Source organism: Lagopus leucura, unplaced genomic scaffold, assembly GCF_019238085.1.
Source record: "Lagopus leucura isolate 7727_CA_CO unplaced genomic scaffold, USGS_WTPT01 Super-Scaffold_73, whole genome shotgun sequence".
Taxonomy (NCBI): Eukaryota; Metazoa; Chordata; class Aves; order Galliformes; family Phasianidae; genus Lagopus; species Lagopus leucura.
This window is the reverse complement of record NW_024962252.1, coordinates 54,902,576-54,926,584: the sequence shown is the minus strand read 5'-3', so window position 1 is coordinate 54,926,584 and position 24,009 is coordinate 54,902,576. Positions and strand designations below refer to the sequence as shown.

At 36.1% G+C, this 24,009-nt stretch overlaps 1 protein-coding gene across 1 annotated transcript in view; it reads left to right on the top strand.

Moving 5' to 3' along the window:
- The first annotated feature begins 8,599 nt into the window (after positions 1 to 8,599).
- The window catches only part of ESR1 (estrogen receptor 1), a 153,198-nt gene continuing 137,788 nt past the window's right edge, over positions 8,600 to 24,009 (top strand). The window contains 1 exon segment of the mRNA XM_042889989.1: positions 8,600 to 8,652. Coding sequence (XP_042745923.1) covers positions 8,628 to 8,652 — 25 coding nt within the window. The 5' untranslated portion in view covers positions 8,600 to 8,627.

Sequence of the window (24,009 nt, the reverse complement as noted above, 5' to 3'; positions counted from 1 at the left end):
GCGTGAATGCTTTAATATGAAACATTTTCTTTCTGTGCCTGATCTGCAGTCCCACTGTATCCAGTATTAGCTAGCTGGCACATTTAGAAAACGATGACATTTTTGGAAAAAAAATCTCATGGGGTTTCTCAGGAAATATTTATAAAATTAAACCCAGTTCCACAATTTTTTTCCCCATTAAAAAGTGAAAAAAGCATTATGAAAAACAATTTTTTGAAACTGTGTTTTTTCATGATAAAATATTTTAATTTTTTGATAGAAAATCAACTTTAATTTTATATCTCCTTATATTTATTTAAACAATAAGACTTCCTTTTTCAAGTATGTGGCACTAACCACTTTCTGTCAAACAAAATGTTTTTGACGATCTCTTAGTAGTTTTTGTGTTCATGTGTTCATAATTAAAAGAAAAGGTGGGAGGACTTGGGGCAGAGTGGCTGGAAGACTGCATAAAGGAAATAGACCTGGGGCTATTGGTCAATGCTAGGCTGAGCATGAGCCTGTAGGATGTTGAGGTGGCTGGCCAAAAAGGCCAATGGCATTCTGGCTTGTATCAGAAAGAGTGCAGCTAGCAGCAGCAGGGAAGTGATTGTCCCTCTGTACTCAGGTCTACCTGATGAGGCCACACCTTGAGAACTATGTTCAGTTTTGGGCCCCTTTCTACAAGAAAGATGTTGAGGCCCTGGAGCGCGTCCAGAGAAGGACAACTAAACTGGTGAGGGTTCTGGAGCACAACTCTTATGAAGAGCGGCTGATAGAACTGTGATTGTTCAGTCTGGAGAAGAGGATGCTCATGGGAGACCATATCACTCTCCACAACTGCCTGATGGGAGGTTGTGGCAAAGTGGGGATTGGCTTCTTCATCTGGATAACTAGCGATAGAATTGGAGGGAATGGCCTTGAGCTGCACTGAAGGAAAAACTCTGAAAGAGTGGTCAGGTGCTGGAATGGGCTGCGTAGGGAGGTGGTGGAGTCGCTGTCCTGGGAGGCGTTCAAGAAGTGTTTAGGTATTGTACTAAGGAATGTGGTTTAGTGGGTAATATTGGCGGCAGATGGATGGTTGGACTAGGTGAGTTCAGAGGCTTTTTCCAACCTTAGTGGTTCTGCGATTCTATGAAAAGTGAAAGCAAAGGAGAGAAGGGGGTTTTCTTTTCCTTTTTTTTTTTTTTTTCCTAATGACTTCTCATAATCCATTCCTTTTTCATCTCTTTTGATCTTCTTTCTTTTTTTTAATACTTAAATTCCATATCACAGCAAACCATAAAAAGAAATAGTTATGGTCTTCCCCTGACTTCACTAAGCTTTTATTCATTTCAGGAATTACCCACAACATTTAAATTATCTCTGTTATTAAATTTTGCTGCTAATGTAAGAAGGCGGGGGTAATCCATTTTGATCTTTAAGTTTTAACTGAAAAAGATTATGTGATAACAAATTTAGTTTTCCATTGTTTATTCATTGGCTTGTATGAATTAACTGGGAATTCTGATGCTTACTTAAGATATTATTAAATCTCTTATAAAATGTTTATCATTTTGCTGTCACTTGGCAAGCCACTCACTTTTTGGGCTGAAATGTTGTGTTCTTGAATCCTAACAACAGATAACTTTTTTCTTTATTCTTTTCTTACTAGAAAATTAGATGAAAAATATATTGTGAGCACAAATATTCACATTTTAGTGCTATATGTCTGAGGAAGAAATTCTCTAAGGTAAAAGATTAAGAGCTGACATTTACCGGTGTTAGTCTTCGCATAGTCTTTACAAATTGGTTTTGTTTAGGATCTCTGATTGATCTCAAAAATTACAGCCATATATATTATATTTTCTATGGGATCTTTTTGTGAAACTCTTTAAGTTCTTCACTAAAGATAGATAATCTGTGTGAGTGAGTAGCTTGCTTAGGATACATCTAGACTACTGAAATCTGGAACTGCAGGCTCTGGTGATATGTAATTTTAAATTGCTGGACTACACATGCCAGCATGCGGTCTACTTGTAACAAAGCAGACTTTGTAATTTGTGTTGAGTGTTTTTGTCACTGTGTTTGCAATTTGATCAATGCTTTATCCAAATAATACTTCAAATATGTCTACACAGCTGTAGTGACTATCAAAAAACTCAGCCTTCCACAGGTAATGATATAACAAATATAATGATTGTCAGAAAGCAGTAGACTGTTAATACATCCTTGTGAACTTTATATCTCCTTTGTTTCCCTCCTTACATTTTCTCTTCCAAGATTTTTGTGTTTATACACAGTCTCCAGCTGTACGTATACACCTGTAATATCTGTTGTGTTCTTCAGTGTCTGCCAATTCCTTTACTGTATTTACTGGTGAGTGTCTGAGCTCTGAAAATTTCTTTTGATTAGAGATGGCTCATACTACCACAGAGGTATTGAAATAGCTGAAAAGGCCTGCTTGCTTTATTACTAGCCTGTCACTCATTACACGTCTGGTTTTGTCAGGAGGTTAACAATGCTTTTTCACTCCAGATAGGTCTTGGTCTTAGAAAGAATACATGTACACAATAATAGTATTAAATTTAATGAAGATGGATCATCGTCACACACAATTTTTAAACCAGTCTCAACTCATGCAATGGAATGCAGATTTTTTTTTTGTCACTTACTCAAATTTATTTTTAATATCTCATAAAAATAAAAGCATTCAATATCAATTGTTTTATGAATGTTAATGAAGCTCTAAATCAGCTCTGTAATTTATATTTCCAGCAAAATATGTTGCTTGCTAAACTCTGTAGACGTTCTCTCCCCGTATCACTTCAAAAGGTCATATGCTTGTAGCTTTATGAAAAACAGATTTATTTCATCTGTGCCTGATTGCATATTCAGATGTGCAAGTACCCTAATAAATAAATAATAGTCACTTGTGTCTTTCAACCAGGTAGGCTGCTGGGATTTTTCCATTATAAAATGGAAATAGTAAAGATTCGCTAAATCAAATAAGATTGCATTTTCTGGGGCATCAGTTTAATGCTAGGAAAAGTTTGCACAGTTTGTGCCTAATTATGTGACAAACAATGAAGTCGATTCTGGTTTGCAGTGAAGTCTGGCTGTAGTGAAAAACAGAAATATAGTGGGACACTTCAGATGTTAAATTTATATAGTATAAATCATACAGACTCACCTAGCTCAGATGCCTTTGGTAAAGCCAATATATATTTTTGATTTGCTATTAGGTACTCATGAATTTAATCATGGGAGAAAAACAAACCTACTATGTATGTATAAAGAGTTTCTGGATACTCTTGGGTTTGTTATAAAATCCACTGCATATAAAAAGAATCTGTCCACTGCCTTTAATGGACTTTGTCTACTTTGATGCTCTACAGCTGTTACAAGAAAATTAATTTGTTTAACCTTCTGATTTAAACCACTTCTAACATTATGTTTCTAGGAATTCATTTGTTCATATAAATCCCAACCCTTATTGAGCAGACATGATGATCATGCCAGTTTGTTACCGAACAGCGTATGGAAAATGTGAAGTCCAAATTACATATTTGATTGATGGTGCACCTAATTTGATTACAAATATGTTGTATGCAAAAAAAAACCTGTTTCAGCCTGAGATTTTCTGTGAAAGTTTCAATGCTCCTGTGCGCTGACCAGACTTTTAGTTGTGCAGTTATTTGGTTCGTACTCTTATGGTTATATTTTTCTGAACAAAAATTTTTGTCCTGTATTAAAAGCTAAATTCTAGTTGCACAGAATCGAAATTGGTTAGTAATATTCGGTGACAGAAAATAAGTTGATAAGGACTTCTTTTTATTAAACAGACTGAATTTGCTTTATTGGTCTAGCAAAATATCTCACAGAATTGCAGCGTATCAAAATAACCTAAAGTTAAGTCTCATTTAAACAAAATGGCAAGAATGTCTTTTACTTAATTTGTTTTAATTGAAAATGCTTAGTTAGTATCAATCTTCAGAAATAATATGACTTTTAGGTCTTAAAAACTTTGCAATATTTGGTAGATCGTAGTTGTGACATATTGATAGCTAGGATGGCAGGTGTCATAGAAAGCAATGTAATCCTAGGTTTTTCATTTTTTCCCTATTAGAGGATGTAAGGACTGCATAAAACTGGCTTATCTATTGAGAATATTCTGAAAGCTAGTAGCAAAATTGTTCTCAGATTCATGAAATATTATATAATATATAAACAGATCAGGAAATGCCTCATATTTTTATGCTCTTCTCACTTGCAACACAAAATTTGTCTTTATGTTTCTTTTAGGGATTGTTTTATTTGGTACGGATGAAAATTGAGAATGAATTTTAAACAAAGAGAAAAAAACTTTTTTGTAGAAGCAGTCATCTCTGGAGTAGGAGGAATTTTTATTATTATTATTACTCAAATAAAACTGATTGGATTTTTTTTTTTTTTCCAGGAGGTGATATGATCCTTTGTACTACTACTTGATATCTTCAATTATAGATGTTCAGTAGATGTGCTTAAATATTTTACATGAGGATAATGTTTTCCATGAGAACAGCTTGCGTGTAATGTGTGTGTTAGCGCTTTGACCAGATTTATCACTAGGAACTAGTAAATTTGCAGAGACATATGGGTGAGTTTAAAGAAATTAGGGAGCCATGTGTTTCAAAGGCTTATCTTTAGGCTCTTAAAAACCAAATTTTTGCACCAGGATTACTAGAGTTTGTTCAAATGGCTCTGGATTACAGTTATACAGAAGAGAGAGAGATTTGAATAGTGATATAATTTTGTCCTGTTTTGTAGGCCAGTTAGAACTAAAAATGTGCAGTAGTTCCCTGCTCTTACTTTGAAAATACCCCATGTGGATAAGGAAGTTACTGTTAATCAATTTCTGTATGTTTCTCCTGAAATATTCCATATTTTTTGCTGAGAACGGTTCCTTTAAAAATATTGAAATTTGGTGATAGCGGAAATACTTAAATTTGGTGCTGCTGAAGAAAATTTGTTTGAGGATGTAGTAGTATTATGAACAGGAAGTGATCAAAATAATGTGTTTAAAAATAGATATGGAATAACCTTCTGGCCTTGCTGTTTTGCTTGTTAATTATTCTATTAATTTATAGAGAGACTCTCTCATGAAATGACTTCAAGCTAGTCACACCTCTGGACAGTAAGTGAACACAACTTGAAAAAGATTACTTGTTTTTCCCTGGCTTAAAGGCTTGGTTAGGGAAGAAGGTAGAATACAGGTATACTGTTCAAACAATTTAAATTGATAAAACTGTTCTGCACACTGTTTTAATAGTATTCTTTAGTCATGAACTGATAATTGGAAAACCAGAATGTGCCATCACTTTAGGTATAGTATGAGATTGTCAAATGCATTTGCTTCTATCACACTTTCAGTAGAAATTTTATAAAATATTAGTTCTATATTGGGTGGTATTTGAGTAAATAAATATTCAATTGAGTATTGAAATTCAAATTTCTCATTTGATGAGTACACCTGGGCAATGCACTAATATATTTATCCATCTATGTTAATAAATGGGAGGAGGAGGTTTGTAGAATAATAGACCATGTGCCATGGTTTCAGCTGTGCAAGCAGATGTTCTGCTTTGTTCCTGGTTTCCTTCTTGTATTTGGCTCCAGGATTTACAGGCATTCTTTCATCTTTTTCACCTAAGGCTCTCTACTCTTGTAGATGATGTGCTTCTTCTTTTCCATGCTTTTCTCCTCAAAGGGAGTGTGCCTTTTTCCCCTTTTTGTTCCTGTAGTTATTTGATTCACTGTATTTGCCTATAAGTTAGTTTTGCATTAAGTTATTCATTTTGGAATTTCTTCCTCTGTATCTTTTGCAGCTTTCATAATTTCAAACTGTAAAGTGCAATGTGGGAAAATATGGCATAAAACATCTAAAATGGTGTAAGTTTGACCACAAAGGTTGATGCTGTGACAATACTCTCAGAAGGGCGTTAACACATATCTTATCTGACAGATAATAAAGTCTGCTAGCAGTAAAATATTACATTGAAAAATTACATAAGAGATGACTCTTCATTGATCTAAGATGCTTGAATGAAGAGTACGTAACTGTAACCAGTTTTCTTAGAGAATGCTTTAGAGGGCATGGTGATGATGGGTCAGTTGTTGGCTTAGATTATTTTAGTAGGCTTTTCCTTAATGATTCTATGATTTCATAAGTCACTATTTTTTCCATTGTTTCCATTGCTCCAATAGTCCTCTAATTGCAATCGATGAAAATTTTCTACTAGATTCAGTTCTGTCCTAGTGTTTACTAAACAGCACAAAGTGTAAGCAGGGAAGATAACAGCTTTTTGATGTCCTATATTATACATGAACTAGTACCACACTTTGTAAAATACTCATTGTAAGTTCTGGGGTAACCTGTGGAGTAAAACAGATCTCGGTTATGTTGTATCAAAGTATCAGTTTTGATTTTAAAAGACTCTGATTTTATACATACATAAATATAAATGTATATGTATGGAATCATAGAATGGCCTGGGTTGAAAAGGACCTTAAAGAAACTTGATAAAGATTCCACCCCCTTTCTACAGGCAGGATTGCCAACCTCCAGACCAGGCTGTCCAAAGCCACATCCAGCCTGACCTTGAATGCCCCCAGGGATGGGGTATCCACAACCTTATTGGGCAACCTGTTCCAGTGTGTCCTCTGAGTGAAAAGCTTCCTCCTAATATCCAACCTAAACCTCCCCTGCCTCAGTTTAAAACCATTCCTGCTTGCCCTATCACTATCAACCCATGTAAGCAGTCATTCCCACTCCTGTTTATATGCTCCTGTCAGTACCAGAAGGCCACAATGAGGTCTCCCCAGAACCTTCTTTTCTCCAAGCTAAACAAGACCTCAACCTTTCTCCATAAAAGAGGTGCCCATCTGATCATAGAATGGCCTCTGGACCTGTTCCAAGAGCTCTGCATCTTTGTTATGCTGGGGACTCCAGGCCTGGATGCCTTACTTCAGATGGGGCCTCACAAGAGCTGATTAGAGGGAGACAATCACTTTCTTCTCCCTGCCGGCCACTCCACCTTTAATGCAGCCTAGTACATAGTTGGCCTGCTGGGCTGCAAGCACATTCTCTGGCTCATGTTCAGCTTCTTGTTCACCAGGAAGTATGTGTATGTTGATACAAAAGTACAGTCTGGAGGGAAAACTTAACATTTTGGTATTATGAAGAATTACCTTGATATTATTTCAATAAAATGAGAATAACTTGGTTTACTGGACTCTCTTCATCTTATTTCAACTTTTATTGCACAGTGGGAGTCTACTGTGAACAGTTTTGCATTGTGTTCTCTACTGTTTTATTAAAAAAAAACAACTGGGTGACTGAGCATCAAGATAGACTGCCCAGAAAGTCTGTGGAGTCGTCTTCCCTGGAAATCTTTAAAAGTCATCTAGACACAGTCCTGGGTAAAGTGCTGTAGGGGCCTCTGAGGAAGAAGGTGGGACTGGATGATCTCCAGAGGTCCCTTCCAATCTTAACCGTTGTGCCCATCATGTTACTCTGTGCAAAGCCCTTGAAAGCCATTGTATTCAAAGGGCAAACATTTTACATATTTTGCTTATAATTGCAAGACTGAATTTGAGTAGAACAATAAGTTATTTCCCATCCTTGTTCTATTAATCTAAACAGCATATTTCTTTTATTTTTTCCTTGATCACTGTCCCCTTCATACTGCTGCTTGCATCTTTCAGTAAAGTTTTCTTCTGTAAAATTATCCTGCCATTAATTAGGAACTACTAAGTGCTTGATATAATATAAAACATTGAATTGGATCAGTCTGATTACTAGTAAATCTGATAAAATAGTAAATGGTGACAAAGTTAACTGTTAACAAAGGTAATGTGTATTTCCTGTAATCCAAACAACATTACTGTGCTGGAACTTTATTCTAGAAGCTTTACAAAACTGGAAGAGCAATCTTCTGATGTGGATAAATAAATAGCAACCTCTAAATCAGGCAATATTATCGCACTGTATATGGTATATTTGGTCACAAATTCATCTGTGCAGCCTTTGCCTTGTGTTCTTTGAGCCTTCTCTTCATTTAGAATTTGCAGGTTTACAGTACATGCTTTAATAAAGTGTAGCCCTGCAACCACATTACTTGTAAAAGAATTGAAAGCAATCTTCCAGTGTGTTTACAGCTTTTCTAATTACTTGAAGAGCATATGCTTTTTAAAAAATTGCTTCCTTTCTAGACACAAACAACCATGGAGATCTCTGATAATGAAACTGTTTCAGCAGTGGAAGTTTATTTTTAAATGTAATAGATTAGATTTTCTCTTAACGTCTGACAACTAGTTGAGATTTATTAGAGCAGTTACTGGGTTTAATTACGTATAGACATGGACTGAGATTTATTGCAGAAAACGCTTCCCGGGTGTTGAACAGGGGACTGGTGCCAGTCTGCACGGCACAAGGCAGTGTTTTTCAGTACAGGATAGATTTCCATCTAAATTTATCACCTTTCACTGCTAAGGGCGTGTTATTACTCTCGTGATACGTGTTTTCTTGCAAATGTGCTTCTGGTTCAGTTTCCTTGCTACTGAGACTTTTCTATTTTAGTTTCCCGGGTCACATGATCCTTCCAGCCAGTGAGAGCACTGCCGAAGTAATGGCAACAACCTTCTGGGATAAATGTAAGTGACAAAAAACTCCTAGCTTTTGCTAGTTTCTATCCCTCACACCCAATTTTAAATGCTGCTTTTATCCAAAGCTTTGCTGGGAACACATAGTGGTGTCTATGGAAATGCTTAGAAGTTGATTTTTTTTTGGTTTTGACTTTTTTTCTTTTTCTAACGTTACTTTTTCTTACTATGTTCCTTTTTTCCTGTATCCTGCAATGTAGCTGAGAAGCCTAAAAAAGCAACTGAAAATAAAAGAAATGCATTCCAAGCATTGCCTGAACTTCATTTTGAGTTTAACAGGGAATATTTCAAGTATAATAGCATTTTGTTTAACACGTGCTATAGTTCTGAAAGAGATATGACACCCTCTAAATCCCCAGCCAAAAACGATTGGTTTGGTTAAAGGAAAGTAATAAAAGAATGTTCTGAAATTACATGGTCATGTTCTAGCCAGTTGGCTAATACTTAATGGTGAAAGGATTTAATTCAATTAATGGGCAGTCACGTACACAGGGCAGTGTATCGTTTCCAGGAGCTTATGAATGAAGTGGAATACTGTATTTCGATCTCAGCATATGTCGAGCTGTAGTTATCCTGCATGATACTTAAATCATGTATTAATTGAGATTTGTCATATTCTTTTTGTTGCAGAGGCTGTTCCTGTTACAGAATTATTGTTGTCTTTCTTTTTTTTAATAGAGTCTGAACTTAGATAAAATTTGCCTGATAATTACTAATGAGAAGAGTTTTTGCCTAATTTACATTTTTTATTTTCTTATTAAACTTGAGAACAAGTGTTTGTAGAAAAGACCTTTTGGAATAAGCTGAGATCTCCTGTTTTCCCTTCATAGCCTCTGACTTGGACCCCGTATTGTGTCATTTGTAGGTTCTCAGGCTGTTATCACCTATCATTTATTTTCTCCATCTGCATATATGCTAATAATCAGGTGTTACATAGAATATGTATGTATTTTAATCTTTCTCAGTTATTTTTTTAATTTCCTTCTAAAAATCCATAGGGTATGCAGAAATTTTACTTACTGTTTACTCTGAGATACAAGAAGGAGGGGTGGGGTATGTTAGCTTTTCTGTGTAACTCCTCCCCTCATCACAGGAGCTGAAAGAAAATTTACGTGTTCCAGATTATGTGCTGGTTGAATTGCAGCTGTTTAAACACTCCTTGCCCTGCAGTGTCAAAATCACAGCAACATCCATATGTAAATACCTCATTGAGAAACTGAAAAAATTAGAAACTGCTGCTTTCATAATGCAAGCTGAATGGAATTTAGAAGCCAACCTTAAGACGTTTTTGTTTAAAAGTTTAAACTGTTGCATTGTTGATAAAGTATTGTGTAGGCAGGAGAGGGAGAGTGGTTATATTGCTTTTAATAATATTTATTTATTAGATGGTAAATCAAGTTCTAATTCAATTTCATGTATTTGCCTTTGTTTCTTCATTTTATACAACACAAACATGCACTTAACTTCACAATGATTCTCAGAGTTGAGCGAGTCCTCAGTTTAAGCAGTGATAATTTCTATGGTGACCATAGAAATTACTTTTTGATAATTACAAATAATTAAATTAGAGAATCTCATCATATCATTTCTTTCTTTTATTTTACTTGTTTATTTATCACTTTCACTTATGCCCACCTGTCTTTGTTTCTTGAAGGTAGCATCAAAAAATACGTGGGGGCACGCGAGAAAACTGTGAGGATAGTTGCGCAGTGGCACAGGTTACTTAGGGAGGTTGGCATGTCTTAACATTGCAAATATCAGGACACAATAATGGGCCTTAAGCAACTTGCTGAAGGTGAGTCTGCTCTAAGCAGGAGTTACACCAGCTTAAGGGGACTACAGACATCCCTCCCAACTACAGTGATTTCTTCATTCTTGGGAAAAAAAAAAAAAAAAAGCTGCAGTTTGGAGGGCTAGACAGCACTGTTAATTTTAGGAGAGATCACAAGTCACATATAAATTTTAATGTTAAAGTGACACTCCCATATTTTGGACCTTGTCATTTTGTTGTCTTGGTTCAGTCACTAGTTGTTCATTTAAAGTCATAGCTATATGTGTCTTGGCACTTCTCATGCACCTGAGACAGGGGAGGTTTAGGTTAGATATTAGGAGGAAGTTTTTCACTCAGAGGGTGGTGACGCACTGCAACAGGTTGCCCAAGGAGGTTGTGGATGCCCCATTCCTGGAGGCATTCAAGGCCAGGCTTTTTACCTCTTCCTTGTGGCTATTCGAACTAACTTCTTGCAGTCACCTCTTATCGTGTTTCTTTTTTAAGCTTTGTGTATCAACAGGTGGCACAGGGTGGAAAGAGACATTAACAGAAAGAGAATGAAAAAATTAAGAGTAAAATTAAAGAGAGTACTGTAAATAGTAAATAGAAAGTGAAGGGACAGAACCTATGAGCATTATGATACGGATGTCTATGGATGTCTTACTGCTGTATTTGAATCTTACTGCAGGATCTCTAGAAGTTGAGGGAGCTTGCAAATTTGTGTGGAAGGACACGAGGAAATAAGTGTCATGGTGGCCATTAGAGGCCACAGAGAAATTTAAACCCCAGTTCTATATACTGTATAAGAAGTTATACTCTACAAGCCTTGTGAATGGTACAAGAAAACGATAAGATTTGGCAATAAATGTAAGTATGAGAACAGTGAAAATTGGAAAGAAAAAGTTTGAAAAATATTTATTTGCACGTATATACAAATGTAAGATGCACTTGTCAAACATTAAAGTATAAAGAGTTCATAAAATCTCTCTCACAGTAATGTATGAGTATCATTTTTAAATAAAAATGCCAGAAGGTAGCAACTAGACCTGTGTTTAGATAAGGTGATTTTTAATATTTCTGCCATAAAGGGTGATGATTTTGATTAAAAACTGTTTATCTTCATGAGACATAAATACTTACCTTGAAAGCTGTTGCTGACACAAAACCAAAGGAGTGTTGCTTTGAATAAGTTCAGATTGCAGCTGAAAATGCAGAAGGGCTCATCTCCAAGGTTAACAAACAGGTTGAGACCGATCCCTGTTCATGAGGATCCTGGTGAGCTGGCAATGTGTGGCGAAAGCTTGGTAGTAGGGACTGCACTCAGTGCCTCAGAAGAACTCTTCCATTTCTGGCTAAATAGTACAACTGGCATTTATACACAGTAACTTTCCTGAAGAAGTCAGAGTTTGAACTATGAATACATCTTTTGTCATCAAATTATTGAAGTTATTTTTCTTCCTTTTTTGGAGGGCAACACTGCAGGTGAATAGGATAGAGATTTGTACAGTGCTTTTTAGATTGATACGAGCATTTGACTTCTGCAAGAATAAAATATGCCACATTGTTAATTTCAGTGGAAAAAAAAAAAAGCCCCAAGAATGCATTCTAATGAGGCAATATTTGTAATAGCCTATTCTGGCAACATTCAATTTATGCTGATAACTAGACTGAGAAGATTTTTGAATAATAAAATGGTATTGAACAATTTGCCAAGGACCACTATATATATATATATATTTAAAGAGAGAGAGAGAGTTGTATTTGGTGGCTAGAATTTGTATATTATCATTTATGGAATCTGAAGACCTTTTTATTTAAAAAAAAAAAGTCTTTTTTATATAGGAATATAAGTTTAACTAAGTAATTTCATTTGTAATTTTCTAGGTCTATAATTTGGATTATCTCTGTTATTTTCTTTCCCAGTAGTTTCTATTGTTACCATTTACTTACTGCAGAAAGCAGAATAATGGTTAAAATGATGTACTTTTATCAATATATTTTAAGTACATTCTAGAATCTAAATGATGAAAATTGGGTAATCTTTAAAATGGAAAATAATCTTTGTTTTGGAAAATAACCTTGTGGGGTTTTTTCCTATTTTTATTAATGTGTGCAAATTTTAATAATTGTACTGATGCTAACTCCTACATATAATAAAAAATATTACTTATCTTGTGTTGCATTAACCTAAAATGTTGCATAGAGATGAATAATCTACAGAGAAGTCTGAAATTATTCAGATAATGTTTTACTTTTTTTTTTAAAGTCCAATCAGATTTCTATGTACAACTATTAGTGTTGTCTATTCAGTTCTAAATAGCTTTCATTCATGAAGTTTTTGGCTCACAATTGCAAAGCAGTTTTTTTCTGTATGAACTCTCAGGTTAGATCTGTTGAGATAGACTGTGGTGTGTCTTAAGTGTTTGCTTTATTGTTTATATTCACTATGACAGCTAAACATAAACATAGTGAGGCCAGAATTTGTTGGGTTTGAATTCTGGCAATTTTCTTCAAAGCCCCTGATTTAAAATCTAAATCAAAACAGAGAAATGATTTTCTTCAGATTTTGCTTATTCTCTGAAGTCTTGTGTGTATCTTTTGTGAGACTGTTTATAGTTTTGACTTACGTGTTCTTCAGATGAAGATATGAAAAAATGAATGCGTCTTCACAAATAAAATCACTGAGATTTGCTTTTGCAATGTTAAAACAAGAGGCGTTTCATAGTTGGGTCTCATTTTATTAGTGTCACCAAGTTTGTGGTAATGGTCTGAAATGATATTTGTGGCTTTTTCTGCTCTATTGCTATAAGTCAACAACATGCTAATTCCTTCCAGAATACCATAAATCTCAGACTGTATTGCTGCCCAGTATACAAATATGCCCCAAACCAGTGTGAAGCTGTGTTCCCATCATCCAAAGAAATCATTCAGTTGCTACTTGTACTGTATCTCTGGCTGTGTCAGGAAGTTCCTTACTCTGTTGACATTGTTGTCTTGCCTGAATGCTTTTGGATACATATGTGATCCTGAAGACCTGATTTTTGCATGTTCATTCCAAGCTGATGGCACAATTCACAAGGATGAGGAGTAATAATATTTCTGCCACAGTCCATCTGATTGCTGTTTTGTCAACCTACACTTTTTCTGCTGTTTAAACAGGATTCATTTCAAGTGATTTTGCTTCTTTTCCTTATCTATTGTATATATTGTTGTGCCTTTGCATTTCAGTGATGCTTCTGTGTCTCTTGGTTCTCTGGGTATGTGCAGACTTGCATGTGTGCACACATGTATATGCACATAGAGGAGAGCATCAGTGACACCACTTAAATGAAATTTTGTAATTATATGATATATGTGTTCTTTCATAGTTATTTCTTCAACACCTCACTTTCTTGGGTCATCTTTCTCTGAAACTTTTTGCTGTTACTGGCACGATTTAGTATGCAACAGAAAGAGTGGAATTAGGAAAAAAAAACTACATTGGGAAGGTTGGCATGTAACAGAAGAATATTACTTTATACTTCATTTTGGACTTTTGGCAAAGGTTTGTCTTTTAAAAAAAATATTGATTTGTTTTCTTCCTTTATTTCTTTTCTCTTGAAACCTAGCAACGAGAAGGACATGCTTGTAAAAATACCTTTAAAAATAAAACAGAAAGCTAAGGAAAGCTGAGTCGAAAGAGGCTCATAAGACTCAAAAAACTTTACAAATTAGGTGGTGAGTCAGTTATGTTTTCTTTCTTTCTTTTTTTGTTGTTGTTGTTGTTGAAGAGGAGGAAAAAGCACAAGTTACTAATGCTTCTTCCCTTAGGGGATTAAACTAAGGCAAGTAAGAGAAACCAGCAAGAAAATTTGATCTTTAGTAACTTAAATGATTGAAAACTAGACAAAACATTGGGCAACTAATTATGCTCAAGGCAAAATTATTATGCTTGGAAAACGTATATATTATGACGTGAGCCAATATCAGCTATCTGGTGTTACACAACCCTTCAGCCAACTGTAAAACAGCCAGGAGCTCTAGTAACAGGCAGACTCTTTTCTGTCCTCCCATTTAGATATCAGATTAGGGTACGACAATGCTCTCCTGGCATGGACTTCCTGCCAGGTTTCCAACCATTGGTGACTGCTTCTGTGAATGTCTGACAGTGCTCTGGAGGGACAGCAAGGGTTGTCCCCAGTGGCATATAACTCCAGAGGATTGTCTCTATGGTTTAGGCACAGATCGTGTTTTCCTGTGGTGACAAACTATACTAGACTAGAGAGGAGAAATGTCCAATGAGTCATTCCTGGGTCCAGAGGCTGCTGTGTCCCTGTTAGGCTGGGATGCATTTAGGAAACCTTTGGAGCAGAAGTTCCAGTTTAGTTAACGTGAAAATTTTAAAAAGGAGGGGTTGGGGGGTGAAGGAGTGTTTTATGTGCATTTCAGTTGCTCTGCAAAGCTAACCAATATGCTACTGGGTGAAATTACTTCATCACTACTGCTATGAAGAAAGATAGTAATAGACACAGCTTATTTTAATTAACTAATTACTTTCTCTGTACTAGTTAACTGTCACTCATTTGTCCTAGATCTAGGTCTGCTCTTGTAGGTTAAACTACTGCTTGGAAAACATTGGACCTTTATATGAGCACCTCCATTTCTACATTTAAATCCTCATTTGCAGTCATTGAAACATTATCCAAGTGAAAAAACAGACATTTGGGATACATTCTTTCCCTCTTGAAAATGTCTTTAATTATGCCTCTGCAGATAGAAGGCTTGAGTTATTGTTAGTTAACTCTACCGTAGGGTAACACGACTGAGATGTTGTTAGCTGCACTCAGGCTTCTCATACATCAACTCAATTTTCTTAATCTAACAAGGAAAGGAGAAACTTGTTTCAGAATAGGTAATGCATGAGGACTTACTTCTGCATAGACAAAAGTTACAGTGCATCTGCTTTGTGCTGGTATGTTTTGGCTTTAGTTTCACTCATAGAATCCAGCCTAAATCAGGCAGCTGACCCAGTGCTGAGCTGTCATAGCAACCTGATTGTGTAGTTCGTTCACAGTACTTACCCTAGCTAGGCTGTTTTTCTTCTCATGGACAGGCTGATCTAGAGCTTCACTCCTCTAAGCAACTGAGAGTCTTGTAATTCCATACTGAAATTGTTTGCAATGACAATTGTCTTTCTTGTGTTTGTTTTATCGGAAGTGGTTTTTTGTTTTTTTTTTTTTTTGAACCAAGTAATTACAATTTTTAGCCATTATTTGTTTAATATACTCTTCAACCTTAAGATCTATACTGAACTCTAGCAGCCATTTTATCACTCATTTGACATTGTGAAATTCTTTTTCAATTCTCTGCAGATGATCTTCAACCTTACTACCCTTCATATCATCAGCAAACCTACTCACCCACCTATTTTTCAGGTCACTAATGAGAATATTAAACAACAGAGGCATTAACAGAAAGACTTCTCTGCTAAAAAGACCTAACTGTTACTATTAGCTTTTGTGCCCTACCTTTTAGCCAGTTATTTAGCTCCACATTGCCTTTCTGAGGCATCTCAGTTTCTGTGAGAGCCCTGAGAGACAAAGCTTCTTGATATACTTAAGAGGAATCCAAATAAATTTAGTTTCTTTTCACATTTGCACTGACTATAGAATTAACATACTTATAGAGAATTTTCCACAATGAATTTTCAAATTTTGTATTTAAGGATGCTCTTATTGTGTTCTTTGTAGCAGTTCCTGTTAAATAACCCAGTGTAGGTGTCTTGTCACCTACTCTCAGCGAACTTAAATTTACCTCTCTCTTCCTCCACTCCATACCCTTTTAAGTTTTGGCTACCTATTTTGTCTTTTTCCTGTCCTTTAGTACTGAGAATTACAGTCTTGAATTCCTTTCAAGCTCACCAGCTGGTCCTGATGACTTTTTATTTTTGTTGATTTTTCTGTAACAGCTTTTACCAACACTTTAATATTCAGACAGGTATTTCAACAGCCACCCTTAAGGAAATCTCTGTTACGCGAATTTTGCTGCAGGTCCTTGCTATGAGCATGGATGCAAAAACTTCATTTAGTTTTTCTGCCATAGCCTGATTCTTTCAATGCTCCTTTTACACCTTTATGTCTCAGACCTCTAGACACTTTGGCAATCTTCCTGATATTGATGTACTCTAAAATTATAAATAGCCTTGCAAGCTGTTTCTCAAACCTTTTTTGGCTTGTCTTATTGCACTTATGCATTTAGTCTTCAGAACTTTTGTCTTCTACTGTCTTCATGAAGACAACAACTTCTTTTTTTTTTTTTTTGTTTGTTTGTTTGTTTTGTTTTTTTTTTGAAGAACTGCTTCAAGTAAATTCCCTGTGTTGGTGATTAACTGTGTTGTTTTTCCATATTTCCTTCTCATCACTCAGTATATTCTGCTTACAACCTGAAAGCACTTTGCTTTTTTATTTGTCCATTTGTTAGTTCCTTTGCAACTACTTCTTTATGTCTAGGCAGTTCTTGTTTTTTAAATCATGGTATTTTCAGAGATTTGTTGGCTTTGCTTGATCCTACCTGGAAGTCAAGTCATTAAAAATCAGCTTCTTGGCAGCAAAAATTCAACGTACTTGGCACTGTCAAATGAATATAACTTTCTCTTGCCGATTACTTGTTTAGCTTCACCATGAAGTATAACAGTCTAAAGGTTCTATTTTCCAGTCATGTCCAAACTTTGTATATATTTGTTTGTATGGGAACAGTTGGTGATACCAACATCATTAATTTGCCTCTGAGGTTTTTAGAATATATACCCAGTCATCACCTACAGTTTATTCAGAGAATTTGGGAATAGTAAAAAAGAAATACTTAGTATTCCCATTTGTGTCTCTCTCAGTGCTGAGCTGTTTTAATGTTCTACCATTTCAAGAGCACCACCAGAGAGCTTTTCTGCCTTTTTTTCCCTTTAAAATAGTGTTACACAGCTGAATATCTTCCTCTGCTAAGTAGGTTATTTCAAAAGCTACATCTAGTTTCTTGTCTAAGCGTATCTTTGTAAATTCTATTCCTTCTTAATATGCCCTGGTGGCTTTATTATTGCTGATGTGTTGCTAGCGCATGTGTTTTTCTGAAAATGTCTGATCTGATGGTATCTTTCTGATCTCTGTGGAATCCAGGTTACTGCATATTTGAAAAATATGTAGACGAAGTGGGGAAAAAAAGAAAGAAAGAGAGAGAGAAAGAAAGAAAGGAAAAATGGTCAACTTTCTATTTTGCTTGCAACCATCTGAATGAACTGGAAGAGTTTCAGCCTGAATCAAAAACTCTGAGTGGCAGAGTCTTCATATCATTGTGGGTTGCAGTCCATCCCAAATGTGCAGCTCTTCTCTTGGCTCTAATTCCTCCTGGCATCTGAATGCTAGGGGAATTTGCAAAGGGAACCTCAAGGAATGCATCTTCTGTCTGCTCTAGCATTTGCCTAATTCCCACATGTATACAGTCCTGTTTTCAGGCTGAACAGAGCTATTCTGACTGGGCTGATTTCTTGAGTAGCACAGACAGGACAGGATCTTTCAGAATTATTTTTTGCTTGAGACTGTATTTTCGGAAAGAAACTCTGTGTCTTTGTAACACTGCTTTAAATCAGACAAGAAGTTTTGCAGTCCATAATTATCTGTAATGTTAAAATGTGTTATTTCTTTCTGGCCTCATTTTATCCCAATAGAAGCCATGTGTCAGTAAGAAATATAAGTAAATGTGATTCTTTTTGCCTTTCCATTTTCCCTATAGCAGCACATATTCAGCTACCTGCTATACTCTAGGTCTTCCTCACCTTTTTCTCCTCAGGATAGAGCACTATGCAACGTCTTGCTTTTTTTTTCCTGTAGATGTATGCTTTTGCATTCAACTGTAACAGATTGTTCACCTGAAGGCAGGTTGTATAACAATCCATGTTGTTTTGCAACAATAAACTAGTATTTTTTAATTTATAATTCTTCCAGATGTTGTATTTTTCTGCCCATCTGGTTAGTGATGGTATTATTCCTGCATTCATGACACTGAGGAAAATACAAAATATTTTAAGTGCCAAAATCAACCTCTGAATCACAGTAGGATGTGCTTGGTACTAGATGTTTCTTCATTCACAAGTGCATTTTTCTAATCTAATAAGCAGTTTTCATTCATTTTAATATACAGCAATTTGTTGTTTCATGCTTCTACCTTGAACAAATGGTCTTTTTTTTTTTTTTTTAATCAAATGCCTTACAGAAGCTACATTACATGATGATGTTGCTCTCATCAATCAGATATAATGAATGAATAGCTCTTCTGATAGCTTATATATAGTTAGTGTGTGTATATATATTGAGGCATAGTATTTTGTTGAATTGTAGCTTCCAAGAGATCATGAAATATGCTTTAAAGTTTTCACACGCCATTTGTATGTTCTAGGCAAATGCTTTCTCACAAATCATTTTAGTCCTAGTTGTTTTCATATCTGTGAAAATATTACTTCTAAGAAGAGAGAGAGTTTGAACTTGAGAATTTACACATCATTACAGTCAAATTGTTATCAGTTGTATTTTTATGATTGTAAACTTTTCTGTTGTACAACTACTTCTGCTTCTTTTGTCAAATAATATCCGTATGTTGGATCCAGCAATTTTTCATTTGAGAAATTATAGTGTATAATCTGTAGTATATCCAAAGATTCATAATATTAATAGGGATATTAATATTAATAGGGATAGAAAATTAATAGGGATAGAAATAATTAATTATTAATAGGGATTAATAGGGATAGGAAATAATTAATAATAGGGATAGAAAGCATTCCTTGCAGAAGCACCCTGTGAAAAGAATGGCTTGTATTCTATTTAACTTCACTCTAGTCTTTTGCTGACCTTTTTTTTTCTTCATAGAATTGTAGAATGGGTTGGGTTGGAAGGGACCTCAAGGATCATGAATCTCCAACTCCTCTGCTGCAGGCAGGGCCACCAACATCCTATGTAATACTAGGCCAGGCTACACCCATCCACCCTGGCCTTGAACACCTCCAGGGATGGAGCATCCACAACCTCTCTGGGCAGCCTGTTCCAGTACCTCACCACTTTCTCTGTAAAGAATTTCCCTCTGACATCCAACCTAAATCTTCTCTCAACTGAAAATCATTTCCCCTTGTCTTGCTATTATCTACCCTTGTAAAGAGTTGGCTCCCTTCTTGTTTGTAGGCTCCCTTTAGATACTGGAAGGCTGCAGTTAGGTCACCCCACAGCCTTCTATTCTCCAGGCTGAACAAGCCTAGCTCCCTCTGCCTGTCTTCGTAGGGGAGGTTCTCCAGCCCTCTGATCATCTTTGTGGCTCTCCTCTGGACCCTCTCTAACAGCTCCCTGTCTTTCTTGTACTGGGAGCCCCAGACCTGGACGCAGTACTCCAGATGGGGCTTCAGAAGGACAGAGTAGAGAGGGACAATCACCTCCCTGTCCCTGCTGGCCACCCCTTTTCTGATGGAACCCAGGATACCATTTGCTTTCCAAGCTGCAAGAGCACACTGCTGGTTCGTGTTCAGTTTTTCATCCATCAGGTCTCCCAAGTCCTCTGCAGGTTCTTCCTTGAGAAGGATCTTTTTTATTGCTCTTTGATTTGTTGCTCATCTTTCCATGATTTTTTTTTTTTTAATTGATCTGTTTTGCTAACTATATTGTTAACTTTATTTGTACTGTTCTTTGTATATTTAGTTACATGAAGTTAAGAATATAAGAGCTTTTCTGGATCGAGGCCCTAGTCTCTGTTACTTTTTTATGACTACTTTCATTTTGTTTTTCACTTTCCTATCAGTCATTCTTCTTTTTATATTATTTCCTAACCTTGTCTATACAACCCACATCTCTCTTACTCAATTTCCTTTCTGGGCTTCTCTTTTCTCAAGCCTTCCTTTCTCAGTCTTTTCTATCCCTCCTAACATTTTTAGCTTTGAATAATTACTTTATCAGCATTGCTACTCTTGACACTGCATTAGCTTTCCATGTCTTATTAAGCAGCCTATTGCATGTAGAAAATATCGGTAATTTTGAGGGAATATGTGCATGAAAAGAATAATAGGAATGCAGTTACTAAGACCAATGCTTTTCTTTCTTATTTCTAGTATAAATTCTGGGTTACAGCAGTGGAGTTAAACAAACCTCTGGATACAATGATTATAATGTTTTTCTGATCTGTCCCCTTTCCTTTCATGAAACTCTTGAGGCTGCTATCCTAAAAAGCTGTCACTGGGGATGTGAAAAAATGCTATAGCTGAAATGAAGAACTACCGAATGCATTCACCGTTCTGCGTTTTTAAAGATTATAGGTTCTTACAAAATCACTGACCCTCATGAACTTTAAGCTGTGAACCTTAGCACCGTTTCATAAATGAGAGCAATGACATTGTTTTCTTCTTGATGACAGCTTATTTTCCTTCTCTTTCTCCTTTTGTTCTTCCTCTCCTTCCTCTTACTTCCTCATCTCTTCTTCCTTCCCTTCCTCAAAACAGAGCTGTTCTATTCATCTTAGCATGGCTGTTAAATTGAAATGGCAAAATAAGTCATCTTTCCCAACTGCCCACTAACTGCAGAAGATATTGGCTCATTCTGAGAGTCATTATTTAAAATAAAGTCATGAAATAAGATGGCTGTTTTGTTACAGCAGTTTTCTTCATTTTTGTTTGGGAACGAGAACAGGAAAATCTTCAGTTCTGTTACTGATATGTATTTGAACCAACATATTTGTTCTCTCAGTTTATCCAGATGTTTCAGCCTGTGAGGAGAAGAAACCTCCCTTGTGCATGTGTAATGTTTTGTTCTGTGCTTTACCAGAGGGTCAGTTTACAAGGTAACATAATGCACAAACTAATGAACCTGCATGGGCCTCCACCTCGGTGAAGCCTGCTGGCAAATCCTTCTGTTCTGCAGAATATGGCAAGTGCTAGTAAAGAGAAATTAAAGTAAGGCCGCCTAAAGAGACATTATCTTGGTACTGTTCTTTCCTCTGTAAATAGGGGAGAGTGAAAGAGGAATTTAGCTCAGCCCAACTACTGCAACCATTACTGTCAAGACACCCAGGCAATACATACTTTGGCTTGGCATAGACTGGAAGGCATATTTAGTTCTGTTGTAGCAAGCTGTAGTGCTCAGGCTGAAACATCATTGGTTGTGATTTTCCATATGTTTCCTCTCCAGTATATGGTTGTAGGAACCTACCTGGTTCAGGAAGGAGCTCTTAATGTTTAGTCCCTTTGCTGATGAATTCTACTCTGGCTAATCATGATCAGTTTTTCCTTTGTCATTTTCCTCTCACATGTTTCTTCTCACTGTCACCATCTGTTTCGTGTTTTACTCTCTCTTCTTTCCCCATGCTTTAGCCTCTTCTTTGTCCCTGCATTCTTTCTGCAGCTTCTGACAGGGTCTACTGATGGAGAAACCATATAGAGTTCTCCCTATAGAATGCAGCTACCAGCTCATCACCTGTACAACAAACTTGAGCAACAGGAAGGTTTGCATGTATTGCCTTTATTAGGAAGGAGAAGGAAAGCCAGAGTAGTGACCTTTTCAGACTGCTCAGATGTTGAAGAGCATGTGACATTTTTGCAGCCTTGAATGAATTAAGAAACTTGGATTAATTTTTTATTTTGTTTTCTTTTGTTTGTTTGTTTTTTGGAGAATTGCTTCCTTTTCTCAGTCCAAACCAATACTGCAAAATACTTAGTCTTCACTCTGTAATGAATATGTTCGTATATATATACACATGTGCATTTATATTAATGTTTATAAAGGACATAGAAATAATGTCATATGTTAGGATGTTCATTTTGTAGAGACGCTGTTTTGTTCTTCCACCCACTCTGTTCCCCTGACTACTTTCCTTTCAAATCTGAAAGTTTATTTTGCTTTTGCTTTGAATAGTATTGCAAGCAGTGAAGACATTTGGATCCATGAACACACGAGCTTTTTCAGATTATTCTTTGTATGGGCAGAGAAGGAGGGTTTCATAATATACTCAAATGGCTTAGTTCACTCTGCAACAGCTTGTTTCTTTCAAAGGTGATTGGAAACTTATTGGGTATGAAGAACTAGAGTGATTATAAATTATAGTCTGGCAAATGTTATGCATGCTGTCTTCTTATGTTTCTTACTTTCTTATATTTCTAAGTAAACCCGCCACAGCTGAAAAATTGGAAATGCTGAGAGTACAAAAACAACTCCTCACTATGGACTTCAGCAATATTATAGTACTTGCACTGTTTGTACTCAGTGGAAAAAAAAAATGTTTTATTTGGGGAGAAGAAAGTAGGTGAAAATATAGTCATGACAGAAACCTGGGGAAAAGGTGCAAATATTAAAGGAGGGGATAATTAACTATTGGAAAAAATGCAATTCTCTATGTCGTTTTCAAGGAGGAGGTGATCTTCAAAACTAAGTCTATTCAGAAACACAGATCATTATACTAACTTATGCAAGTGGGCAGTGTATGGAAGAACATCAATTACCAAACTGCACTCTTAGTTGCATAATTCAGAAGAAATACATTTTCCCGAGTCTGTTTCACATGCATGGATTATGCTTGTTCTTTATTACTCTTAACCCACTGCCTACTCATTCTGACTCTGTTGGTAGCTTCTGCTGGGATACCTGAAAGCCTTTTCCATGGTGGTACTGTTTCTAACTCGGTCACGCGTTCCACTAGATGACTGGAAAATGCCTTAATTGATAAATGTTGCTAGATTTCTTGAAACCGTCATGTTGATAGTGTAGCAGTATGAAATATTTATGTCTATAATTGGGCACAGGTATTTTATTCACACACTTTTCTTTGAATATTTTAACAAAATATCTTTATTTTTGTCTTTAAAAGATGGTCTACTTAAAAAAAATATATATATATTGAGTTGTTTGAAAAACAGCTTCTGTGCCAAACTCCCCTTAAGATGGAATTGCACATTGCGATTTTATTCCGGGCTATCTTTCCCTTCCCTCCGCCCCCCCCCCCCCCCCTTTTTTTTTTTCCTCTTTTCTCTTGCTTGTTCACTTATCTGGGTCCCCTTAGCAACATCTTTCACTAATGGAAAAATAGCAGTGCTTTCTGTACTCTCACTGTTTCAATCAGAAATGAAATTTACTTGGCAAAACATCTAGGTTTTCAGTCCTACTATTCCCTCTATCATCCTGAACACTAAATATTGTGCAATAGGGAGATCTATGGATTATTAATTTGTGTTTCTCATACTTACTGCGATGTCAAGTGGAAATAGGAATGTGTAAAAATAGTCATCTGTGTATGGTAGGATTGTTGTCTCTGGATTAGATGAAGAAAGTCTCTTATATTTTGTACAGAGGCATATTATGGTCTGCAATCTCCAGAGAAACCACTTTGCGGAGTTCCTCTAGAGAGACAAGAGAGTCATGTAATGGAAATTCACCATGATCTCATTTTGCTCAAAAAGAATTCACAGTAAGGAATATATTTTCAAGTTAACAAAAAAAAACAAAAACATTCCTGACTTCTGGAGGCCAGGGGGTGCTATAGGTATATGCATTATAATCTCTGGGGGTTTAGTAGTCAGTACAGAG